This window comes from Oncorhynchus clarkii, chromosome 9 (genome assembly GCF_045791955.1).
Source record: "Oncorhynchus clarkii lewisi isolate Uvic-CL-2024 chromosome 9, UVic_Ocla_1.0, whole genome shotgun sequence".
Classification (NCBI taxonomy): Eukaryota; Metazoa; Chordata; class Actinopteri; order Salmoniformes; family Salmonidae; genus Oncorhynchus; species Oncorhynchus clarkii.
The window spans coordinates 53,494,492-53,516,207 of NC_092155.1; the positions used below are offsets into that span (position 1 = coordinate 53,494,492).

The following is a 21,716-nucleotide window of genomic DNA, read 5'->3' on the forward strand; positions in this document are numbered from 1 at the left end:
TCCTCAGTAAAAGGCATGATAGACCACTTGGAGTTTGCCAAAGTCACCTAAAGACTCAAACCATGAGAAACAAGATTATCTGGTCTGATGAAACCAAGATGGAACTATTTGGCCTGAATGACAAGCGTCATGTCTGGAGAAAACCTGACATCATCCCTATGGTGAAGTATGGTGGTGGCAGCATCATGCTGTGAGTATGTTTTTCAGCAGCAGAGACTGAGAGACTAGTCAGGATCGAGGCAAAGATGAACAGAGCAAAGTACAGAGATCCTTGATGAAAACCCGCTCCACAGCACTCCTCAGGGTCTGACTGGGGTGAACGTTCACCTTCCAACAGGACAACAACCCTAAGCACACAGCCAAGACAATGCAGGAGTGAATTCGGGACAAGCCAGAGCCCGGACTTGAACCCGATCTAACATCTCTGGAGAGACCTGAAAATAGGTGTGCCAACCTGACAGAGCTTGAGAAGATTGCAGAGAAGAATGGGAGAAACTCCCCAAATGCAGGTATGGCAAGCTTGTAGCGTCATACCCAAGAAGACTTGATGCTGTAATCACTGCCAAAGGTGCTTCAACAAAGTAAAGGGTCTGAATACTTATGGAAATGTTATATTTCATTTTTATAATGAGCAAAAATGTTAAATAAAATAAAAGTAATTATGGGGTATTGTGTATAGATTGATGAGGACAAAAAATATTTCAATCAATTTTAGAATAAAGTTGTAACGTAACAAAATGTGGAACAAGTCAAGGGGTCTGAATACTTTCCGAAGGCACCGTCTAGGCAAGGCAAGAAGCCAAAATGTGAGGTAAGCAATTATCTAGGCTGCAGCCTTTTCTCATTGTAATTCAGTTGATGTTAATAGTAATGACAGTATGAAGGCTTCATAGTGTTGTCTTTTGCTGACACAGTAACAATAAACCATATTAAATCCATGCAAAATAGTTAATAGCAAGGAATTGTAATTCTACACCTCAAACATTCCCTGAAATAAAAATAATAAAGAAAGACCACTGCAATAGTAAGATAATACCACTTGCCTGCCCTACATTCTAGGAGAGATGCAGTATAGGCAGAGGTACTGCGTCACACAGTCATCCATCAGAATTTGTTTTTCTTTAGTTGCAGTTTATTCATAGTAATTGAGTATTGCTCATGCAATGCGGCTAAGAAGCCAGGGTGTGGACTGTGACTGCCAGCAGCTGTCTGCCAGTGCCTTTGCTAGCAGGATGAGAAGGTCTTCCAAAATAACTTCTTACAGGGGGATCTCACTTTGGCAGGAACTTGAGCTCTGAGAGATCTGTCCTGCAGCTCTCTGTGGAGCTGTTGATCCGGATACATATACTTGGACGTCAGCTCATTCAGCCCCGACAACGTCTTCAACAGGTCCCTCTGCTCCACAGTCAACTCCTGGACCAAAATTACATTTTTGTCATGTATTATTAAACAAATTATATAGGTGAATTTGATTTGCACAGCATGATCCTGGATGGAGGGAGTTGACACTTGGTTAAGTCCTTGTTAGGTTGCATCCAATGGATGACTTCCTCTCAGCCAGGTTTGCTGTCAGAACGGTTTCTAAGGGCTCTAATCAATCCACATCGCGGGACTTTAGTTTTACAGCGTGATTGGGATTTAACGGCAATGTTTCCACTTTAGCGGAGACTGTATTCACCATAAACGCGGAATATGTTGGCTCAATCTGAAATGACCTTTATATTTCTATCGCGGAATCTAATGCTTCAGCGTTACAGATTGAATAGAGGCCTAAATCACGTGTCAACTATTACCAGCCAGGACACGTTGCCCCTCAAACCGACTTTAAGCGTGTATCCAGTAACAACTATCTGTAGTTGAACTGAATATCGGCATTTGTGGTTGCAATTCATGGCTCATGCTTGATATTACTACACAACAAACATGCAACATCAAGTGTGGTGTCATAGCTCAACTTTAGAACTGTACCACAAAAATATGAGCTGTCCCCAAAAGTCTAAATTGACATATGTAGAAACTAACATTTTCATACCAAACCTTTAAACACGCTATTGAGTTTAATAAGGAGTGATTATTATCAACTCACCCGGTTGTGCTGCAATCCTAGGTTATCCTCTATGGGAAGTGCCGTTGTCTCTTGTCCACACCACACCATGAGGACGAAGGGTACTAAACTCACCAGCACCCTCATGATCATCACTTTCTTGAAGCTGCTGCAGGTCTCGTGGCACAAGCCACATTTTTATAGACCCCCACAGACACACACAAACCGGGGTGTTTGACGCAGACATGAGTAATTACCAAAATGAGCCCATTTCCTGTTAATACGCTGTAGTACATTAAAAAAAAACATACAGTATGTTCTCTGAATTAGACATCACAATTAAGTGGATGTAATTTCCTTTAAAAGCCTCCCTCCCCCACAACTTGTAGCATCTTCCCCTTTAAGTAATTATGCACTGATTAAGTATCAATTTGCCATGTGTTCCATAATTGTAAAAATAAATGGTAAGGACAAAATAACAAAAGTGTGATGAAAGTTAGGAAAGGATCTCAAAACTAAGTGCTCTATTCAATCTGTATGCTAAAGCAATCCATGGTTTGGTTTAGTTTCCCCTGGCACCATTTCAACATGCCAGCGTTTTAGCGTTTGTGGCACAAATCCCATTAGAGCCATGGGACAGATATGTGCATTTTTTGCACACCATGTCCAAATCATTGGCCCCGTGCCTTGAATGGAATTTGTGCCACAAATGCTAAAACATTAGGATGGTAAGCCAGCAGCATACCACCCTGCATCCCACTGCTGGCTTGCTTCTGAAGCTAAGCAGGGTTGGTCCTGGTTGGTCCCTGGATGGGAGACCAGGTGCTGCTGGAAGTGGTGTTGGAGGGTGCACCTTCTGGTCTAAAAAATATATGTATAATATCCTAGGGCAGTGATTGGGGGCATTACCCTGTGTAGGGTGTTGTCTTTCAGATGGGATGTTAAACAGGTGTGCCCACTAAAGATTCCATGGCACTTATTGTCACTCTTTATTTAACTAGGCAAGTAAGTTAAGAACAAATTCGTTTATACAATGACGGACGACGTTGGGCCAGTAGTGTTCCGTCCTATGGGACTCCCAATCATGGCCGGTAAGAGTAGGGGTGTTAACTCCGGTGTCCTGGCTAAATTCCCAATCTGGCACTCATACCATCACATTCACCTAATCATCCCCAGTTTACAATTGGCTCACTCATCCTCCTCTTCCCTGTAACTATTTCCCAGGTCGTTGCTGTAAATGAGAATGTGTTCTCAGTCAATTTACCTGGTAAAATAAAAATAAAAGCACGTGGAAACAGTGCCAAGGAGACTAAACCGAAGCTTGAATTTCTGTCATAGCTTGTCTATAGACTTAGAGGGTAAAGAAACCAATGTTTCATTTTGTAAAGGTAATTTCCAATTGAGCTGATCTGATTGAATCTAGGTTTACGCCATTCTTTGGTAAAGTATGTCGGCTCAATTGGAAATTCCCTTTACATTTCAATTGCGCTGTAGCGGGATCTTCAGCGCTATGGATTGCACATAGCCCTATTAACTGCGTTAGAGCTGTCAAATCCACAAGTGGCTCCTGGCGTTACCTATCACGGACATTGCCATTGGATGCACCAAGACGCATCATTAAAAATCCCATGCAGCCGCGTTACAAGTTCGAACACTGGCATGTTGATTAGGCTGATATGAATCCCATTTTTTTTTCGTTTAATGGTTTTAAATGAGTGTCATTATTTATATATAGCCTACTCTTTCTCATTCTGAACTTCTAACGTGGGTGGGATAGGACGGTTGTGGTTTCGTGACAATGACGACAGGAGCAGCTGCTCACCAATTTGACCAACCTGGACTCGGGTATACGTAACATTGTAAATGAAAATCCGTCACACTCAAATGAGTATGATATGTTATGTTTGGTATGTATTAATTTGTGGATGTCCATCATCCATTTCGTATGATATGTTACGAATTACAATTTGTTGTGGCTAACGTTAGCTAGGTTAGGGGTTAAGATTAGGAGTTTGGTTAAAGGGTTAAGGTTAGGGGAAGGGTTAGCTAGCATTATGTAGTTGCAAAGTAGCTAAAAATTAGTTTCAAAGTTGCTAATTAGCTAAAATATCCAAGTTGTCTGTAATGAGATTTGAACACGCAACCTTTGGGTTGTTAGATGTACACATTATACACCCACCTTACTTTTGTTTTTGCCTTAAGGAACCTTCTTTCTAATGTAACCATACCAAATGTAACATGAATTCCATGGATTTACGTTGACTATGTTACGTCTAGTCTGAGACCAGACTGATTTGACAGCTCTAAACGCACCTCTGACACCACCTCAACAAAAGCAATGAAAAGCTATGTATGTGGCTAACAAGGGTTAACGCTGATCTGAATTAATCCTGGCCTAAACCCTATATAGCTTTCACCCATTCCTCTTTCTCAGATTGGAAGGAATTGCAGGCCTATACATTCCCCAACAATATGTGTAATATAAAAACCACAAGGTGGTGGTATGCTGCAGGACCCAATTTGATTCAAGTTTTGGGGAAAATGAGTTCTTCTCGTGTCTTCCTCAACACAACTGTATAATGCATTATTGAACAGGTTACATCCCAAACGGCACCCTATTCCTTACAGTGCACTACTTTGATCTGGGCCCTGGTCAAACGTAATGTACTCAATAGGGTGCCATCTGGGACTCACTGTCTGAAGGATGACTCGGCACCATCACCCAGCTGCGCTGCCATCAAAGAGCTATAATAGCCTCATACGTTTTAATACAACCCAACAAGTCATTTAGAACACTTCCCTCCTCAGCAAGCCCCTAATTGTCAATGTTCCCTTTTCCGATGGATTAATTAAACCGTGGGCATAAACAAAAGGATCAACCCAGACAAATATTTATTTAAAAAAGGAGAAGAGTATCATTAACAAAGTCTGAATGCTGAATCCAAATAGCAAAGCTATGCTAAATGGGTTGAGTGGTGATGACGATCCTAACTTTGATAATGGAAGAGCCAGGTTGTCTTTTTATGATAACTGTAATCTGTAGGCCTACATAGCAAAAACACTGTCGCTTTGTTTGTCATGCAAGAAGTTAAGAGTCAAGTCAACTAAACAGGAACACCAGAATGTATTTACAGCAAGCCTACAGAGATAAAGGCTCCTTTAACCATCAAAAGGATTGACAATGGCAGTACATCTTCCATACTGAATGTCAATACTCGACAGTGGACTCCTTTCTTATAGCCTCGTTCGACCATCCTGATCTTACATTTTGGTGGACCAGGCTACATTTCCTATTCACTTTTCCAAAACCCTTTATCTTGATCTGAAAGGATTAGATAGTTGAAAGAAACATGGCAGATATGGCCAGTGCCAGTGTTAAGCAGGAGCCAATTGCTAAAATGGGGGCCAATGAAGGTATTCTTGGAAGAACCTAACTGCCCAAAATAATGGCTAGATGGCTAGAGAAGCTGAATGAGGGGTACTTAAGGCCTAAAACAAAGGTGTCAAAGACCAAAGCTACAGGTGCATCTGGTGCACTGGCAAATGAGCTTTGAATTGCCCTACGGATTTCAACAGTTGACTGCTACAGCTGATATTAAAGGAAGAACAAACTGTGTGCCTGCTTGAGATGTAGCGTTTCTCACTTATAAGCCAAAGACACTGAGATCTGAGCAGAGTGAATTGAGATCTGAACAACACGTGAACTATATTGCCTTCGCCAATAGGTGAGACACCAACTCCGCTCTCTCCACAAATGTGATTTAGCTTTTTCCGCTCAAGTGTTCCATACTGTAAAGTTGTAAACAAATTAGATGATGCATTATCAATCATTTGAAAAAGTTCAGTAACCTTAGAATCCAAAACCCTTCAACACCTTCTCAAAGTAAGAACAAACCTGCACTGACAAGATGGACTTGACTAAACCACTAAATAATTTCCAAGCCACATTTCAGACTATATGAGTCTATGGTCAATCTGTGTTTTCATGATTGATATCCAGGAACCACAGGGACAAGTGTCTTAGGGCCACCTACTGGAAATTGCTTGAAATTACACAGGCTACAAATAAACAAAAGATTGTTCAATTGGTTTGAATTGTGCTAATTTGGTAAGCAAAGGCTTCAATGGATTTCATGAAAGAGAGATGCTCTCACTGATTTAACAGGGTCATTTTATCAAAGTTTATTACTGTACAATGGGCCATCGCCGCAGTTGAAGCCTCGTTCTGCCCAATGTAACCCTGGGCAGTTATAAACAGAGCAAAACCTGAATCCTGTTTTCCGCTCGAGGCTGGAGTGTAAGGACCACAAAAGCTAATTAAAAAGGGATTTAAATCTTTATTTAGCCTAATACAGTACAGTGCCATGGTTAACCTTAATCCAGTGTCAACTGTGAGAACTCTGGGTCGAACATGATTGGAGAAACTAGCCGACAGCTTGTGGTGTAAATTTTGGGGGCGAAACCCTTACGCAACAAAGAGGGAAGTCGCGTCTGTGGCAATGGGCCCTACAGTACTAAGCACTGCACTACCAACCTCATAGGGGAAGTGTTGACATACACATACAATGATTACTTTTCCCACTTCATCATAAATAAAACTAATAGTACATCTGAACCCCTTTTAAGAATCTTAAGATACAATATGTCTGATTGAAGGAAGGGGTCTTTAAATATTGATGCTTGGTTTTAGAGAAGTAACATCTAACAAATCTTCTTGAGCTAGAAAATGCCCCTCATCTCTTCTGGCCTTCCGTCTCTGCCCGCCTGCGTCTGTCTGAGACGGCGTTGCTCCTTAAGCGTTGTAAGAGGAAGAGGAAACGTTGCCACCGTGGCCTGTCCAGTTGGTGTGGATGTACTTGCCAGGGTTTGACAGAAGTTCATACGTGTGTGCTCCAAAGTAGTCCCTCTGGGCCTAAAGTGACAAACACACAGAGATAAGAGTTGCCTCAGTAAAATGTTGTTTTATTCCTTCTATATTTTTGCCAATAACGCAACGCAAGATGCTCTCACAGAAGAGTGGGCGCCAGAACAGCCCAGCTGGCACATAACGTTTTTGTAATGTTCTGCAACGTTTTCACAACTTTGTAAAACATTTCCTTGCTAGCTGGGCATATGGGTGGGCCTATATGCTCCAGTATCCATTTAAATATGGTAGTTACATCATCGTCTTAGGGTCTTAAAGTCCACCCGCCTCCCCCTGCATCCAAACACACACTACCCTTAGCTAACATCCACACGTGACAAGACCGATTTAATCTCTTTCACTTTGACATATGTTCTTGTAGGGGGAGCTTTGTGCCCTGAAGAGAGTGGTGTGTTGTGTCACTGAGTTGCTCCTTAAGCATGGTAAGAGGAGACGCTTCCACGTGGCATCCAATGTGTTGTTACCTGGAGGAGGTTAGCCGGGAGCATGTCGTGTCTGTAGCCGTCGTAGAAGGACAAGGCGGTGGTGAAACAAGGCATAGGGATCCCCTGCTGCACACCAATGCTGACCGCCCGGCGCCACGAGTCCTACAGCCATGACAAAGACAAGCACACGCATGAGCAAAAGCACACAGAATAATCTCTAACCCTCTTGGATTTGGGAACATCATGGTGAATACATTTATTTCAAGTTTATTAGACAAGGTCATTGCAAAGCAATATGACATGAACACTTATAATCACATAATTAGATAGCTACAAGGGGTTTATTTATTTAAACGCAGAGACCAAATACAGTATAACTTTGTAAATGTTGCCCTGTCTTGGGCCATACCATGTACAACACTGCGATTAAAATGCAGTATGAATAAGAAGCCCATGACATGTCATCTATATTACAAAAACAAATTTCCACCAATAACTAACAGCCCCAATATATTCTCCTTTTGTGGGCTGGGAAATGGTATGTATCAATATAGCGGTGGGGTGGTAACAGCCGTGAGTGTGTGTTGCTAACGTGGCCACAAAGGGGTGGGCTTTCTTTCATCACTTCCTACTCCCCTAGGTGCAGATTGAGGATCAGCTTCCCCTCCCCCAATCCCAAACTTAACCCTTATGGGGGGAAAATGCTAAAAATGACCCAAGTTCAGCATTTTAGAGCAGATTAACCCTACTCTCCTTTACTGTACCTGGCAGTCCTGTACGGCATTACTGAAGAAGGTATCCAACAGCAGATTCTGCAGCTCAGCATCCCTGTCAAAGGCCTCTTTGATCTTCCCCAGGAAAACACTGGAGAAAAGAGATGGTGAGAGAGATACTGGCATCATTACTCACCAAACAAAACAGACAAACAGGGAGGGACTACAAGACCGTTTATTTTCATTTTCTGGTAACATAACATTTTGCTACAGTGTGTCCTAATGTACAGTGCCTTGCGAAAGTATTCGGCCCCCTTGAACTTTGCGACCTTTTGCCACATTTCAGGCTTCAAACATAAAGATATAAAACTATTTTTTTGTGAAGAATCAACAACAAATGGGACACAATCATGAAGTGGAACGACATTTATTGGATATTTCAAACTTTTTTAACAAATCAAAAACTGAAAAATTGGGTGTGCAAAATTATTCAGCCCCCTTAAGTTAATATTTTGTAGCGCCACCTTTTGCTGCGATTACAGCTGTAAGTCGCTTGGGGTATGTCTCTATCAGTTTTGCACATCGAGAGACTGACATTTTTTCCCATTCCTCCTTGCAAAACAGCTCGAGCTCAGTGAGGTTGGATGGAGAGCATTTGTGAACAGCAGTTCAGTTCTTTCCACAGATTCTCGATTGGATTCAGGTCTGGACTTTGACTTGGCCATTCTAACACCTGGATATGTTTATTTTTGAACCATTCCATTGTAGATTTTGCTTTATGTTTTGGATCATTGTCTTGTTGAAAGACAAATCTCCGTCCCAGTCTCAGGTCTTTTGCAGACTCCATCAGGTTTTCTTCCAGAATGGTCTTGTATTTGGCTCCATCCATCTTCCCATCAATTTTAACCATCTTCCCTGTCCCTGCTGAAGAAAAGCAGGCCCAAACCATGATGCCGCCACCACCATGTTTCACAGTGGGGATGGTGTGTTGCTTTTACGCCAAACATAACGTTTTGCATTGTTGCCAAAAAGTTCAATTTTGGTTTCATCTGACCAGAGCACCACATGTTTGGTGTGTCTCCCAGGTGGCTTGTGGCAAACTTTAAACAACACTTTTTATGGATCTCTTTAAAAAATGGCTTTCTTCTTGCCACTCTTCCATAAAGGCCAGATTTGTGCAATATACGACTTGATTGTTGTCCTATGGACAGTCTCCCACCTCAGCTGTAGATCTCTACAGTTCATCCAGAGTGATCATGGGCCTCTTGGCTGCATCTCTGATCAGTCTTCTCCTTGTATGTGCTGAAAGTTTAGAGGGACGGCCAGGTCTTGGTAGATTTGCAGTGGTCTGATACCCCTTCCATTTCAATATTATCGCTTGCACAGGGCTCTTTGGTATGTTTAAAGCTTGGGAAATCTTTTTGTATCCAAATCAGGCTTTAAACTTCTTCACAACAGTATCTCGGACCTGCCTGGTGTGTTCCTTGTTCTTCATGATGCTCTCTGCGCTTTTAACGGACCTCTGAGACTATCACAGTGCAGGTGCATTTATACGGAGACTTGATTACACACAGGTGGATTGTATTTATCATCATTAGTCATTTAGGTCAACATTGGATCATTCAGAGATCCTCACTGAACTTCTGGAGAGAGTTTGCTGCACTGAAAGTAAAGGGGCTGAATAATTTTGCACGCCCATTTTTTCAGTTTTTGATTTGTTAAAAAAGTTTGAAATATCCAATAAATGTCGTTCCACTTCATGATTGTGTCCCACTTGTTGTTGATTCTTCACAAAAAAGACAGTTTTATATCTTTATGTTTGAAGCCTGAAATGTGGCAAAAGGTTCAAGGGGGCCGAATACTTTCGCAAGGCACTGTATTTGACACAGGGTCACTGTTTTATTATCCCTGAAAAAGGATAAAACCATTTCAGACAGGAGTGTAAGGACCGATCTACTTTAGACGGCTCTGCCCTACTGACCAAGACCATATTCTCAGTTAAAACACATTGCACTTTGAAAAGTAATGTCGGGTGTAGTTTGGCACAGGGCTGAGAAGACATTATGATGAATGGTTTCTGTTTGCTCAAGGTTTATGCAACTTGTTTCCCACATTGCGCATTAAAACCAACATTTCCTCATTCTTGTATGGCTCTGATTCTCCAGGAATCCTTCTCTTCTTCATTGTGGTTGACTCACCAGCTGGCTGCATTACAATACTCTGTGGCAGCAAGAATACAACAAGTATGACTTGACACCAGAGTTAGGGTGATATCAAATTGAGTCAATTCAGGATGTAAACTGACATTCCAATTCAATAATTTACGAAAGGGCATCCATTATTAAATGACTTCTCAATACACTGAAAATGAGAAGCTAGTTATTTCAAAAGTTTATTTTTTTACTGACTGCAACTCTGATTAGGAGAGACATTTCCTCATTCCTGTCCCACCCCGATTTTCCAGGAAATCTTATCTTATCTCAAATTCCTTGTGGCTTCGTCAACCTGCCACTCTGTGGCAGCAAGAATAAAAGAAATGGCTTCACACTGTGGCCACAGGTTCGTAAATGGAGCTCTGACAGCCTTTTAATGATGATGGTATGGTAGGTCTTACCTTCGAATGATGCAGCCTCCCCTCCACATCAGGGCAATGGCGCCATAGTTTAGGGACCAGCCAAACTCTTTGGCCGCCTGTCTGAGCAGCATGAAGCCCTGGGCATACGAGATGATCTTGGAGGCATAGAGGGCCTGAACAGGACACAAGACAAAACCATTTGCTTGAAGTAACTGATAATTAGCAGAGAAATTATGTTCCCATATCCATGATTAATCTACGGAAGAGTTAAATTTAAAAAAAAAATAATAACATTTACATGACGAGTGGTGGTACTTAGATCATATTTTTGTATGTATGTATATATATTTATAATATATCTTTTTTGCACAATAGCACTTAAAGTGGCAATATTTCAAGAATAAGTGGCAATATTTAGAGAATAAAGTCAAAATTGAGAATAAAGTCACATATTATATTTCAAGATTAAAGTAGGGGATTTGCATGTCTCCCTGGCTCCCTGTTGCTGTTGAAATGCCTGCAGTTAGATGACCTGGTGAAACTAGACTTCTGAATTGGCTTTAGTAACAAGGAAATCCTCTCTTAACACATAATAACCATAGGCCTATTAGGACCTGGAAGAGGTTGTGCCACAGATCAATTTCAGAATGAGGAACCACACGGACTCAGATGTGTGTGTGGGGGGGGGTCTAATAGAATCATTCAAACAGGCATCTCACTCACTCACGATATCCCCAAAGCAATACCATTCTAATGGCCATGTTGCGTTGTCAGACTGCGAGGAGACATGGAGTTGTGTGCATCAGTCCCTGTAATGGTGCCCTTCAAATTCACCACAATGTTATCATCAATCACCTGTGTATTCCAACACCTTGTATAGGCTGTATAGTGCCTTCAGGAAGGATTCAGACCCCTTGACTTTTTCCACATTTTGTTACAGCCTATTCAAAAATGTATTAAATACTCCCCCCCCCCCCCTCAGCAACCCCATAATGACAAAGTGAAAACAGGTGCAGTTTTTTTGGCAAATTTATGAAAAATTAAAACAGAAAAACCTTATTTACATAAGTATTCAGACCCTTCGCTATGAGACTCGAAATTGAGCTCAGGTGCATCCTGTTTCCATTAATCATCCCTTTTTCCCCAATTTCGTGGTATCGAATTGTTTAGTAGCTACTATCTTGTCTCATCGCTACAACTCCCGTACGGGCTCGGGAGAGACGAAGGTTGAAAGTCATGCGCCCTCCGATACACAACCCAGCTTCTTAGCACAGCGCGCATCCAACCCGGAAGCCAGCCGCACCAATGTGTCGGAGGAAACACCGTGCACCTGGCAACCTTGGTTGGCGCGCACTGCGCCCGGACTGCCACAGGAGTCGCTGGTGCGCGATGAGACAAGGATGTCCCTACCGGCCAAACCCTCCCTAACCCGGACGATGCTAGGCCAATTGTGTGTCGCCCCACGGACCTCCCGGTCGCGGCCGGTTACGACAGAGCCTGGGCGAGGGTCTCTGGTGGCACAGCTGGCGCTGCAGTACAGTGCACTTAACCACTGCGCCTCCCGGGAGGCCCCCATTGATCATCCTTGAGATGTTTCTACAACTTGATTGGAGTCCACCTGTGGTAAATTAAACTGATTGGACATGATTTGGAAAGGCACACAAGTTTCCAGAAAACTGATGAGGCCAACTAGTCCACCAATTAGCTATAGCATTTTTTGTTTTGCCTACCCCGGCCAAACCCGGACGACGCTGGGCCAATTGCGCGCCGCCCTATGGGACTCCCAATCACGGACGGATGGAATACAGCCTGGATTCAAACCAGGGACTGTAGTGATGCCTCTTGCACTGAGCTCTTAGACCGCTGCACCACTCGGGAGCATGAGTCAACATGTTCAAAATACTCTGTTTGGCTGATTACAAATAAAACATGTGATTTTCCTCAGCTATTGGTGAGAAAACATGACAAGCGCTTTAATAGTGATATGTGGATGAACTCTTGTTTTTACAGCATTGCCCCAGAAACCCAGACATCTGTAACCTGGCTACCTTTCTGATGTCCTCAAGGAACGAAGCCTTGTCCCCGTTGAACTTGGCTCCCTGGGGCCCGGCCAGGCTCCTGCTGGCCTCCACTCTCTCGTCCTTCAGGGCCGACAGACATCTGGCAAAGACAGCCTCGCCTGTGAGAGGGAGGATGAGAGAGAGAGATAGAGGGATGAGAGAGAGAGAGAGCGATGAGGCAGAGCATGAGAGGCAGAGAGAAAGGCATGAGAGAGCGATGAGGCAGAGCATGAGAGGCAAAGAGAAAGAGGCATGAGAGGCAGAGAGAAAGAGGCATGAGAGGCAGAGAGGCAGAGGCATGAGAGGCAGAGAGGCAGAGGCATGAGAGGCAGAGAGAAAGAGGCATGAGAGGCAGAGAGAAAGAGGCATGAGAGGCAGAGGCATGAGAGGCAGAGAGAAAGAGGCATGAGAGGCAGAGGCATGAGAGGCAGAGGCATGAGAGGCAGAGAGGCAGAGGCATGAGAGGCAGAGAGGCAGAGGCATGAGAGGCAGAGAGAAAGAGGCATGAGAGGCAGAGAGAAAGAGGCATGAGAGGCAGAGAGAAAGAGGCATGAGAGGCAGAGAGAAAGAGGCATGAGAGGCAGAGAGGCAGAGGCATGAGAGGCAGAGAGAAAGAGGCATGAGAGGCAGAGGCATGAGAGGCAGAGAGAAAGAGGCATGAGAGGCATGAGAGGCAGAGGCATGAGAGGCAGAGAGGCAGAGGCATGAGAGGCAGAGAGGCAGAGGCATGAGAGGCAGAGAGAAAGAGGCATGAGAGGCAGAGAGAAAGAGGCATGAGAGGCAGAGAGAAAGAGGCATGAGAGGCAGAGAGAAAGAGGCATGAGAGGCAGAGAGAAAGAGGCATGAGAGGCAGAGAGAAAGAGGCATGAGAGGCAGAGAGAAAGAGGCATGAGAGGCAGAGAGAAAGAGGCATGAGAGGCAGAGAGAAAGAGGCATGAGAGGCAGAGGCATGAGAGGCAGAGAGAAAGAGGCATGAGAGGCAGAGGCATGAGAGGCATGAGAGGCAGAGGGAGCGAGAGGCAGAGGCATGAGAGGCAGAGGGAGCGAGCGGCAGAGGGAGCGAGCGGCAGAGGGAGCGAGCGGCAGAGGGAGCGAGCGGCAGAGGGAGCGAGCGGCAGAGGGAGCGAGCGGCAGAGGGAGCGAGCGGCAGAGGGAGCGAGCGAGCGAGCGGCAGAGGGAGCGAGCGAGAGGCAGAGGGAGCGAGCGAGCGAGAGGCAGAGGGAGCGAGCGAGAGGCAGAGGGAGCGAGCGAGAGGCAGAGGGAGCGAGCGAGCGAGAGGCAGAGGGAGCGAGCGAGAGGCAGAGGGAGCGAGCGAGCGAGAGGCAGAGGGAGCGAGCGAGCGAGAGGCAGGGGGAGCGAGCGAGCGAGAGGCAGGGGGAGCGAGCGAGCGAGAGGCAGGGGGAGCGAGCGAGCGAGAGGCAGGGGGAGCGAGCGAGCGGCAGAGGGAGAGAGCGAGCGAGAGGCAGAGGGAGCGAGCGAGCGGCAGAGCGAGCGAGAGGCAGAGGGAGCGAGCGAGCGGCAGAGGGAGCGAGAGGCAGAGGGAGCGAGAGGCAGAGGGAGCGAGAGGCAGAGGGAGCGAGCGAGCGAGAGGCAGAGGGAGCGAGCGAGCGAGAGGCAGAGGGAGCGAGCGAGCGAGAGGCAGAGGGAGCGAGCGAGCGAGAGGCAGAGGGAGCGAGCGAGCGAGAGGCAGAGGGAGCGAGCGAGCGAGAGGCAGAGGGAGCGAGCGAGCGAGAGGCAGAGGGAGCGAGCGAGCGAGAGGCAGAGGGAGCGAGCGAGCGAGAGGCAGAGGGAGCGAGCGAGCGAGAGGCAGAGGGAGCGAGCGAGCGAGAGGCAGAGGGAGCGAGCGAGAGGCAGAGGGAGCGAGCGAGAGGCAGAGAGTCAGCTTCTTTACAGAGCAACACATTTGGTCAAAACCGGGTCGCGGTCATTGGGCACAAAATGGGGAAAATGCTTTCAATAGGAAATTGGACAAGATCAAGTAGGTGGTCAAGGTCTACCTCAAAACACGTTCTCTCTTTTCATTTCTATTAAATTCAATAACCCTATGAGTCCTCGTATGGTGATTCCTCACAAAACTAGAACAAAGAAAATAACAAGACTTGGGGGATTTTCATGAAATGTAAAAGACCCTACTATGGATTACATTTCATGAAAATCTCCCAAATCCTGGTATTTTCTTTGTTCTAGTTTTGTGAGGAATGACCCAGTAAACAGCTGTGATCTGTCAAAGACAATTGATAGCCTAGCTGAAATTGGCATGCTCAGCTCAAATGTTTGTAGTGACAAAAGGTCTTTGGGTAGCGGGTTCAAAAGGGATATATTTGAAGGAAAAGGTGAGTGCGGGTTTCTCCTTCCTTCATGAATTAAACATTAAGGGATTGTATTGTAAGCTAGACACTGACAGTGACACTGACAATATTTACCACCAAAATTCTGCCCTTCTATATCTTTGATCGAATAGGCATCCCGTTTATACCTTAATCATCATCCAGTTTAATACTAATCCCAAACATAATGACAAGCCTACAGCTGGCACAGTTCCTAGCCGACAAAGTTAACACAATGCCGCCCACAACACAAAGGTACCCTATGACTCAGCGTTAGTAACCATCATTCTATTGTAAAAGCAGGGCTTGCCACATTCAAAAAAAGGAACAACTTCCCACCACATGATGAAAAAATACGTTGGGTAAGCATGACTTGCTAAATATTGCCACAGTGATGCAATGCAATGGCGAGCGGGGGAAGAGAAGAGAAAAAAGATGTCACAATGAGTAAGGCTAAACGAAGCGCCCGACTCCGCATTGAACGCAACCCTATTGAGAGCTGAAATCCACCCCCCAGCCTGCCTGTATGGTGTGTCCACTCTCTCCCTGGCCCATGGCCACCCACACCAGTTCTCTGCTTTCACAATGAGCCCTTTTGTTCTCTCCGCTATCATTCACACAGGACCTCCCAGTACTGATGATACAGGGACAACATTAAATACCAATAACACACCGCAAAAAAAATATAAAGTCTTCCTTTTCTGTTGCAGAAAAAAGTAGCCCTTTCTATAGCAATCTTGTGGTTCCATTTTCAAAATCGTGAGTAAGACTGAATAACGGGCCTATGACATGGTTGTCAACTCAAGTGTAAACCAGTTTGATAATATCACTTAGGAGATGTATCTCTCCACTACTTTAGTCTTTAGCTGGAGGCAGCTTTGTCCTGGAATAACCACACCACCTGATGCTACCTTTAGGAGACGCTGCCCATCGCAGCAGCAGCAGACTGAAAATCCCCCTTATGTCACTTGAAATGAGGTGGTGTGACTAGAAAAGCCTCCAATCTTCTTAGGGAGGCTGCAGACACTTCATTGATCACGTTCAGCTGAACAAAGACTGGGCCACTACTGTGGGGGTCAGTTAATGTGGCTAAACATTAGCAGCTCTTAAACAAACCACTACAAGAGTACTAAGTAGTTTGTGGGCTGGGTATCACTACAAGGGGCGTCACTACAGTCCCTGGTTAGAATCCAGGCAGTATCGCATCCAGCTGTGATTGGGAGTCCCATAGGGCGGAGCACAATAGGGCCAGCGTCGTCCAGGTTTGGCCGGGGTAGGCCGTCATTGTATATAAGAATTTCTTCTTAACTGACTTGCCTAGTTAAATAAAGGTTCAATAAATAAAAATTATTCAGTATGCACAAAATGGAAGCCAATGTTCTGAAACGGGGAGGTACTATCTGAACTTATTGAATAACAAATGCTTGTTTCGTTTTCCGTTGCCCTAATGAACACAACCCTGTATCATGACTACGCCAACATTGCTGGGATACAAGTCTCTTGGCCAGGCTGTTAACTGCCCCAGGTTAACCTGTTGAGTGTGAGTGTAGGGGGCAGTATTTTGATGTTTGGATAAAAAACATAGCCAAATGAAACTGCCTATTTCTCAGGCCCAGAATCTAGAATATTAATAAGGATAGAAAACTCTAAAGTTTCCAAAACTGTCAAAATATTGTCTGTGAGTATAGCAGAACTGATATTGCAGGTGAAAACCTGAGGACAATCCAGCTAGGAAGTGCCTCTTATTTTGAAAGCTCCCTGTTCCATTGCATGCCTTCCCTCCATTTAAAGGAATAACAACCAGATTCCTTTCCCTGTTGCTTCCACATGGTGTGAACAGTCTTTAGACATAGTTTCAGCCTTTTATTCTGAAAAATGAGCGGGAACGATCACATCACGTCAGTGGATGATTGGGTGCCAGCAGAGTTTTGCATGCGCAACAGCTTGGAGCAGACATTTTCTCTCTCTCGCCTATTGAAAAAGCTAAGGTCCGGTTGAAATACTATTGATTATTTATTGTAAATACAACCTGAGGATTGATTATAAAAAACGTTTGATATGTTTCTACGAACTGTACAGATACTATTTTGAATTTTTGTCTGCCCCGTCGTGACCCCTAGAGCCTGTGGATTTCTGAACATAACGCGCCAACCTAATGGAGGTGTTTGGATTTAAAAATAATCTTTATGGAACAAAAGGAACATTTATTGTGTAACTGGGAGTCTAGTGAGTGCAAACATCCAAAGATCATCAAAGCTAGCGATTCATTTTCTTGCTTTTCTGACTTTCGTGACCAATCTACTTTGCTGCTAGCTGTTTGTAATGTTTTGTCTGCTGAGAGAGATGTCCTTACATAAACGCTTGGTTTGTTTCAGCTGTAAAGCTTTTTTGAAATCTGACACGCCAGGTGGATTAACAACAAGCTAAGCTGTGTTTTGCTATATTGCACTTGTGATTTCATGAAAATTAAACATTTTTAGTAATTTAATTTGAATTTGGCGCTCTGCAGAGTGGTACAAAGAGTGGTACAACTGAAAATAAACCGTGTCCAAAAAAGAAAATAATCACTTTGCTGACAAGGTGTAGACTACACCAAAGGAGAGCATACACACAAAACAAGTTTGATTTGACTCAAAATGTCAGTCAAAATTGGTGGCAATCTAAACTTTTAGCCTCAGAGAGAAACGTTACTGCGGACGATTAATTTCCAAATGGAGACTTCATGACTATTGTCCGTTTCTCTCTTACCGATCAGGGTGACTGGTGTGCCGTACTCGAGAGCCGAAATAGCCGTCCACTTCCCTGTGCCTTTCTGCCCGGCGGCGTCCCGGATCTTAGGCAGCAGGTGAGTGCCGTCGGTGTCTCTGAACTTGAGGATGCCAGCTGTGATCTCGATAAGGAAGGAGTCCAACTCCGTTTTGTTCCAGTCTTCAAAAGCCTAAGGGAGACCCAAGAGCAGAAGTGAACCTGACAAATAGAATAATCAACTAAGATACGTCATGACATCATACAGTATCAACAGCTGTTATAGTTAGCTACTATGGAGACCATTTCATGCAGAGGTTTATGCTATTAAAGTTACGGTCCTAAGACATTCAGCCTCTTTTCTAAAAGACATATCTATTACCTGACTGGCAGAGGAGTCAAAAGCAGAAAGTCATCAGGGGTGTCTGGAATGGTTCAAAATTTAAATCAACTTTGATTCATTTTGAATGGCTCACCTGTGCCATCACGTCGTGGTCCATACCCAGGACATCCTTCATGAGGTGGTACGCCTCGCAGATCAGTTGCATGTCCCCATACTCAATACCGTTATGGACCATCTTCACAAAGTGGCCTGCACCCTCATCACCAACCTGTCAAAACAGCACATTTCAAATGACATGTAGAGCCAGGGAAGAGGGAAAGTTGTGCAATTTTGTGCCAAATCCTGTGGACATGAAAAATAAATTCCGCTCACCCAGTCACAGCACGGCTCTCCTGTCCCCACCTTGGCAGCGATGCTTTGGAAAATCTCTTTAATATGTGGCCTGTAGGAGTAAAAAACTATCACATTTTAACAGTTCATAATAATTAAATCATTGATTGTGGACACACGGAGCAATATGGGAAAGCTTAAAAATACAGTATGATTAAGACAATTTTCTCACAGACGATCACTACTCCTCCTCATTATAGTCTGTGTACTCTGGTGCTATTTGGGACACAGTCATAATCAACCATCAATCCCAACCCCTCCGTAGCAGAGGGAAGGGTAGAGTCCCAAAAACTCACCAGGCCTCTTTGTGTCCCCCTGGCATCAGTGAGGGTCCATAGCGAGCCCCCTCTTCTCCTCCACTGACTCCACTACCGACAAACAACAGGTTCTTCTCCTTCAGACTCTTACAGCGCCGCTAGACACACACACACAGTCGACACTACCATGAGACCACACTCTTGACAATGACACTACCATAGCTTTGAAATGGGTGTTTCTGATAAACTTACTGTTGTGTCTCTGTATTCTGAATTGCCGCCATCAATGATAATGTCACCAGCCTCAAGAAGAGGGACCTGTGAAGGAAAATGGACTGGTAGAAGGGGGCAATCTACTTTAATGCAAGTGCCATGCACAACCAAATTAACCACATTAGGGACTGTATGGTTGCAAATTTGTAAATTTCCAAATTTTTCCAGAAATCTTGTTTGAAGGATTACGGATTTCCTGCTTTTTCCCTCCTAATTTTGGGAAAGTTTTGGGAAAGCTACCGGAGATTTTAAACCGTGGGACTAAATTTCACTAGTTCTACATTTTTTCTTTGTGGCATTTCAATACCCCAAATGCATCCAAGCCAGCCATTACCTGATTTGGTGAACTGAAAAAGCCTTGATACATTTGACAGCCACAGCATGACCCCTCATTTCTATCCTGTTTTTCTGTTTGTGCAACTGACCAGCTTGTCGATGAAGTCGTCCACCGCCTGGCCGGCTTTGACCAGCATCACAATCCTCCTTGGCTTCTTCAGTTTGGCCACCATGTCCTCCAAGGACTCAGCTCCTATTATCTTGGTGCCTTTAGCCTCATTGGCCAGAAAATCGTGCACTTTGGAGACAGTGCGGTTGTATGCACAGACCTATGGAAAGAATAGGTTAGATTAGGATTGCAAAATTCTGGTAACGTTAATAAAATTCCCAGGTGTTTCAGAAATCCTGGGGAAATCTGGGAAGTTTGGGAAAGTTACCAGAATTTTGAAACCCTACGATAGATGTAAGACAGTTTAGGCAAGGGAAAGACAATGTAGTGTAAAAAGTTTAAGCCTACCACTTATGTTGCAGACTATTTAGGGGGTATGTAACTGTATAAACTGCAATATGAGACTTACCACAAAGCCATGATCATTCATATTCAGGATGATGTTTTGGCCCATGACAGCCAAACCAATCAACGCAATATCTGCTCTGTGGAAAGAAAATCATATTAGTCAAGAGTCCTGGTATCTGTTAGTTAGGGCATCTGGATTGAGACTGAACAAACGAGAGGGTGCCTCTCAAGCAAGAAAAACGAGCCTGTCCAATATTGTAATGTTAGTGCCTACTCCGAATCAATTCTACAAACGTTAGGTAGCATATTTTAAAGCCATGTCTACATAAAGTTGATTGAAATTATCATGTAGGAAAGAGTTAATTAAATAGCCAGGATTCACTGAACTATACAAGATTACCATGTCATTTACTATTCAATATTCTATTCGATACATTTTAATGTTATTTTACTAGACCTATGTCGATGTGTCGCGTGCATTGTCAAATCACTTAGCTAACAACGTTTGCTAACGTTAAATCAAAGAGTAAAAACAGAGAGGTTTTTGTGGCTAGGTGGCTAACTAGGCTAGTTAGTAGATTAAGTCAGACTGCCCTTTTAATGCCAGGCATGCAACGTTAGCTAGCCATATTACACTGCTAGGTGGTATTGGATAGCTAACGTTAGCTAACTAGCTTGCTAGCTAAAGTGAATGAAATATAAAGTGGAGTGAGCTAGCAAAAATAGATGGTTTATCCATCGCCAGCTGTTTGAAAGAATATTAATTCAGTTCTCAGAGAAGATAATGCATTGATGTGCAATACTCACTCTGCCATGTTTCTGGTAAGGAAAATAATCCGTCTTCAAGTAACACACACAGCCAATGGACTTTCTTGAGATTTCCACAGTACTTCCTCGTTCTCAATTTGAAGAGGAAACCTCAAATTCACCCAAACCAAAGGATCGCCTATGTGAGATGACGTCAAAGAGCTCAAGCCATATTGTTCTCGAGTTCTCATTCGTGGAGAAAAACTGAGCAGAGATATCAAATATTTCATTGGTTTAAACCCCCTGTCACTCTTATAACTGTGTTACACTCCCACAAATTTCAACACGACAAGACAACATTGAAATCTAATCATTTGGCTCCACAATGTTTGACCCCAATAAAAATATAAAAACAATCTAACAACCTTTTTCCAAACGCACTTTGAGTTTAATTCCAAATAATGTTATACATTACTATTAAAGTTGTATTTGTTGCCTGACCCAATCTTCACTTCTCTCCTTTGAGGACAATATTTTCAGCACGACATGTAAAAATGATACTGCCGGACCTGTACACAACTATTATTGTAGTTTATCATGCAGAACTACCACCACATGATGTAGCCTATGTGGTGTCAGAAATTGAATATGAAACTCATTCTTCCTAAAAAAAAAAAAGAGCAGGAGAGCTGGGAAACTTGAGGAATATAAGGAAACATTAACAGGAAATAGGTGGCAAAAAAGTATTTCTTCATGAAAGAAATGTCCCCAGCTGCACCTTCATTTGAGATCGTTTCACTGATTTGAACAAATCAAAGAGGGGACAATATTATCCTCTTCCATGATCATCATAAGATTATATAACCATGAGCCTTATTTTTTTATTACCATATGCTCTGAATGTGTCTTCTAAATGACTGAAATGTAATATAAATGTAGAACTTCAGAACGATTAAATAAGAATGTATGTGATCCAATAGTCTCGTCATAATTTTTCTGAATAGCATTTTGTGTTAGAAAATGTGTAACGTTTTTTAAAGAACCCTCAGACTACCAACATATTTTAGATACATGGATTACCAAGAAGAAACTACTGGATA

At 43.7% G+C, this 21,716-nt stretch overlaps 2 protein-coding genes across 2 annotated transcripts; both read right to left on the minus strand.

Moving 5' to 3' along the window:
• Window positions 1-1,224: 1,224 nt before the first annotated feature.
• Window positions 1,225-2,197, minus strand: LOC139417292 (somatostatin 6). The gene is made up of 2 exons (XM_071166554.1): window positions 2,087-2,197; window positions 1,225-1,413 (listed from the first exon to the last, which is right to left on the minus strand). The coding sequence occupies exons 1-2, from the start codon at window positions 2,195-2,197 to the stop codon at window positions 1,225-1,227; spliced, it is 300 nt and encodes a 99-aa protein (XP_071022655.1).
• Window positions 2,198-6,361: 4,164 nt separating this feature from the next.
• LOC139416536 (phosphogluconate dehydrogenase) lies at window positions 6,362-20,832 on the minus strand. The gene is made up of 13 exons (XM_071165258.1): window positions 20,677-20,832; window positions 19,931-20,006; window positions 19,502-19,681; window positions 19,056-19,121; window positions 18,843-18,961; window positions 18,529-18,598; window positions 18,290-18,424; window positions 17,817-18,006; window positions 12,730-12,860; window positions 10,721-10,854; window positions 8,158-8,257; window positions 7,433-7,555; window positions 6,362-6,956 (listed from the first exon to the last, which is right to left on the minus strand). Exons 1-13 carry the CDS (start codon window positions 20,682-20,684, stop codon window positions 6,837-6,839), a joined length of 1,452 nt encoding a protein of 483 aa, XP_071021359.1. The 5' UTR covers window positions 20,685-20,832; the 3' UTR covers window positions 6,362-6,836.
• Between the last annotated feature and the right edge of the window lie 884 nt (window positions 20,833-21,716).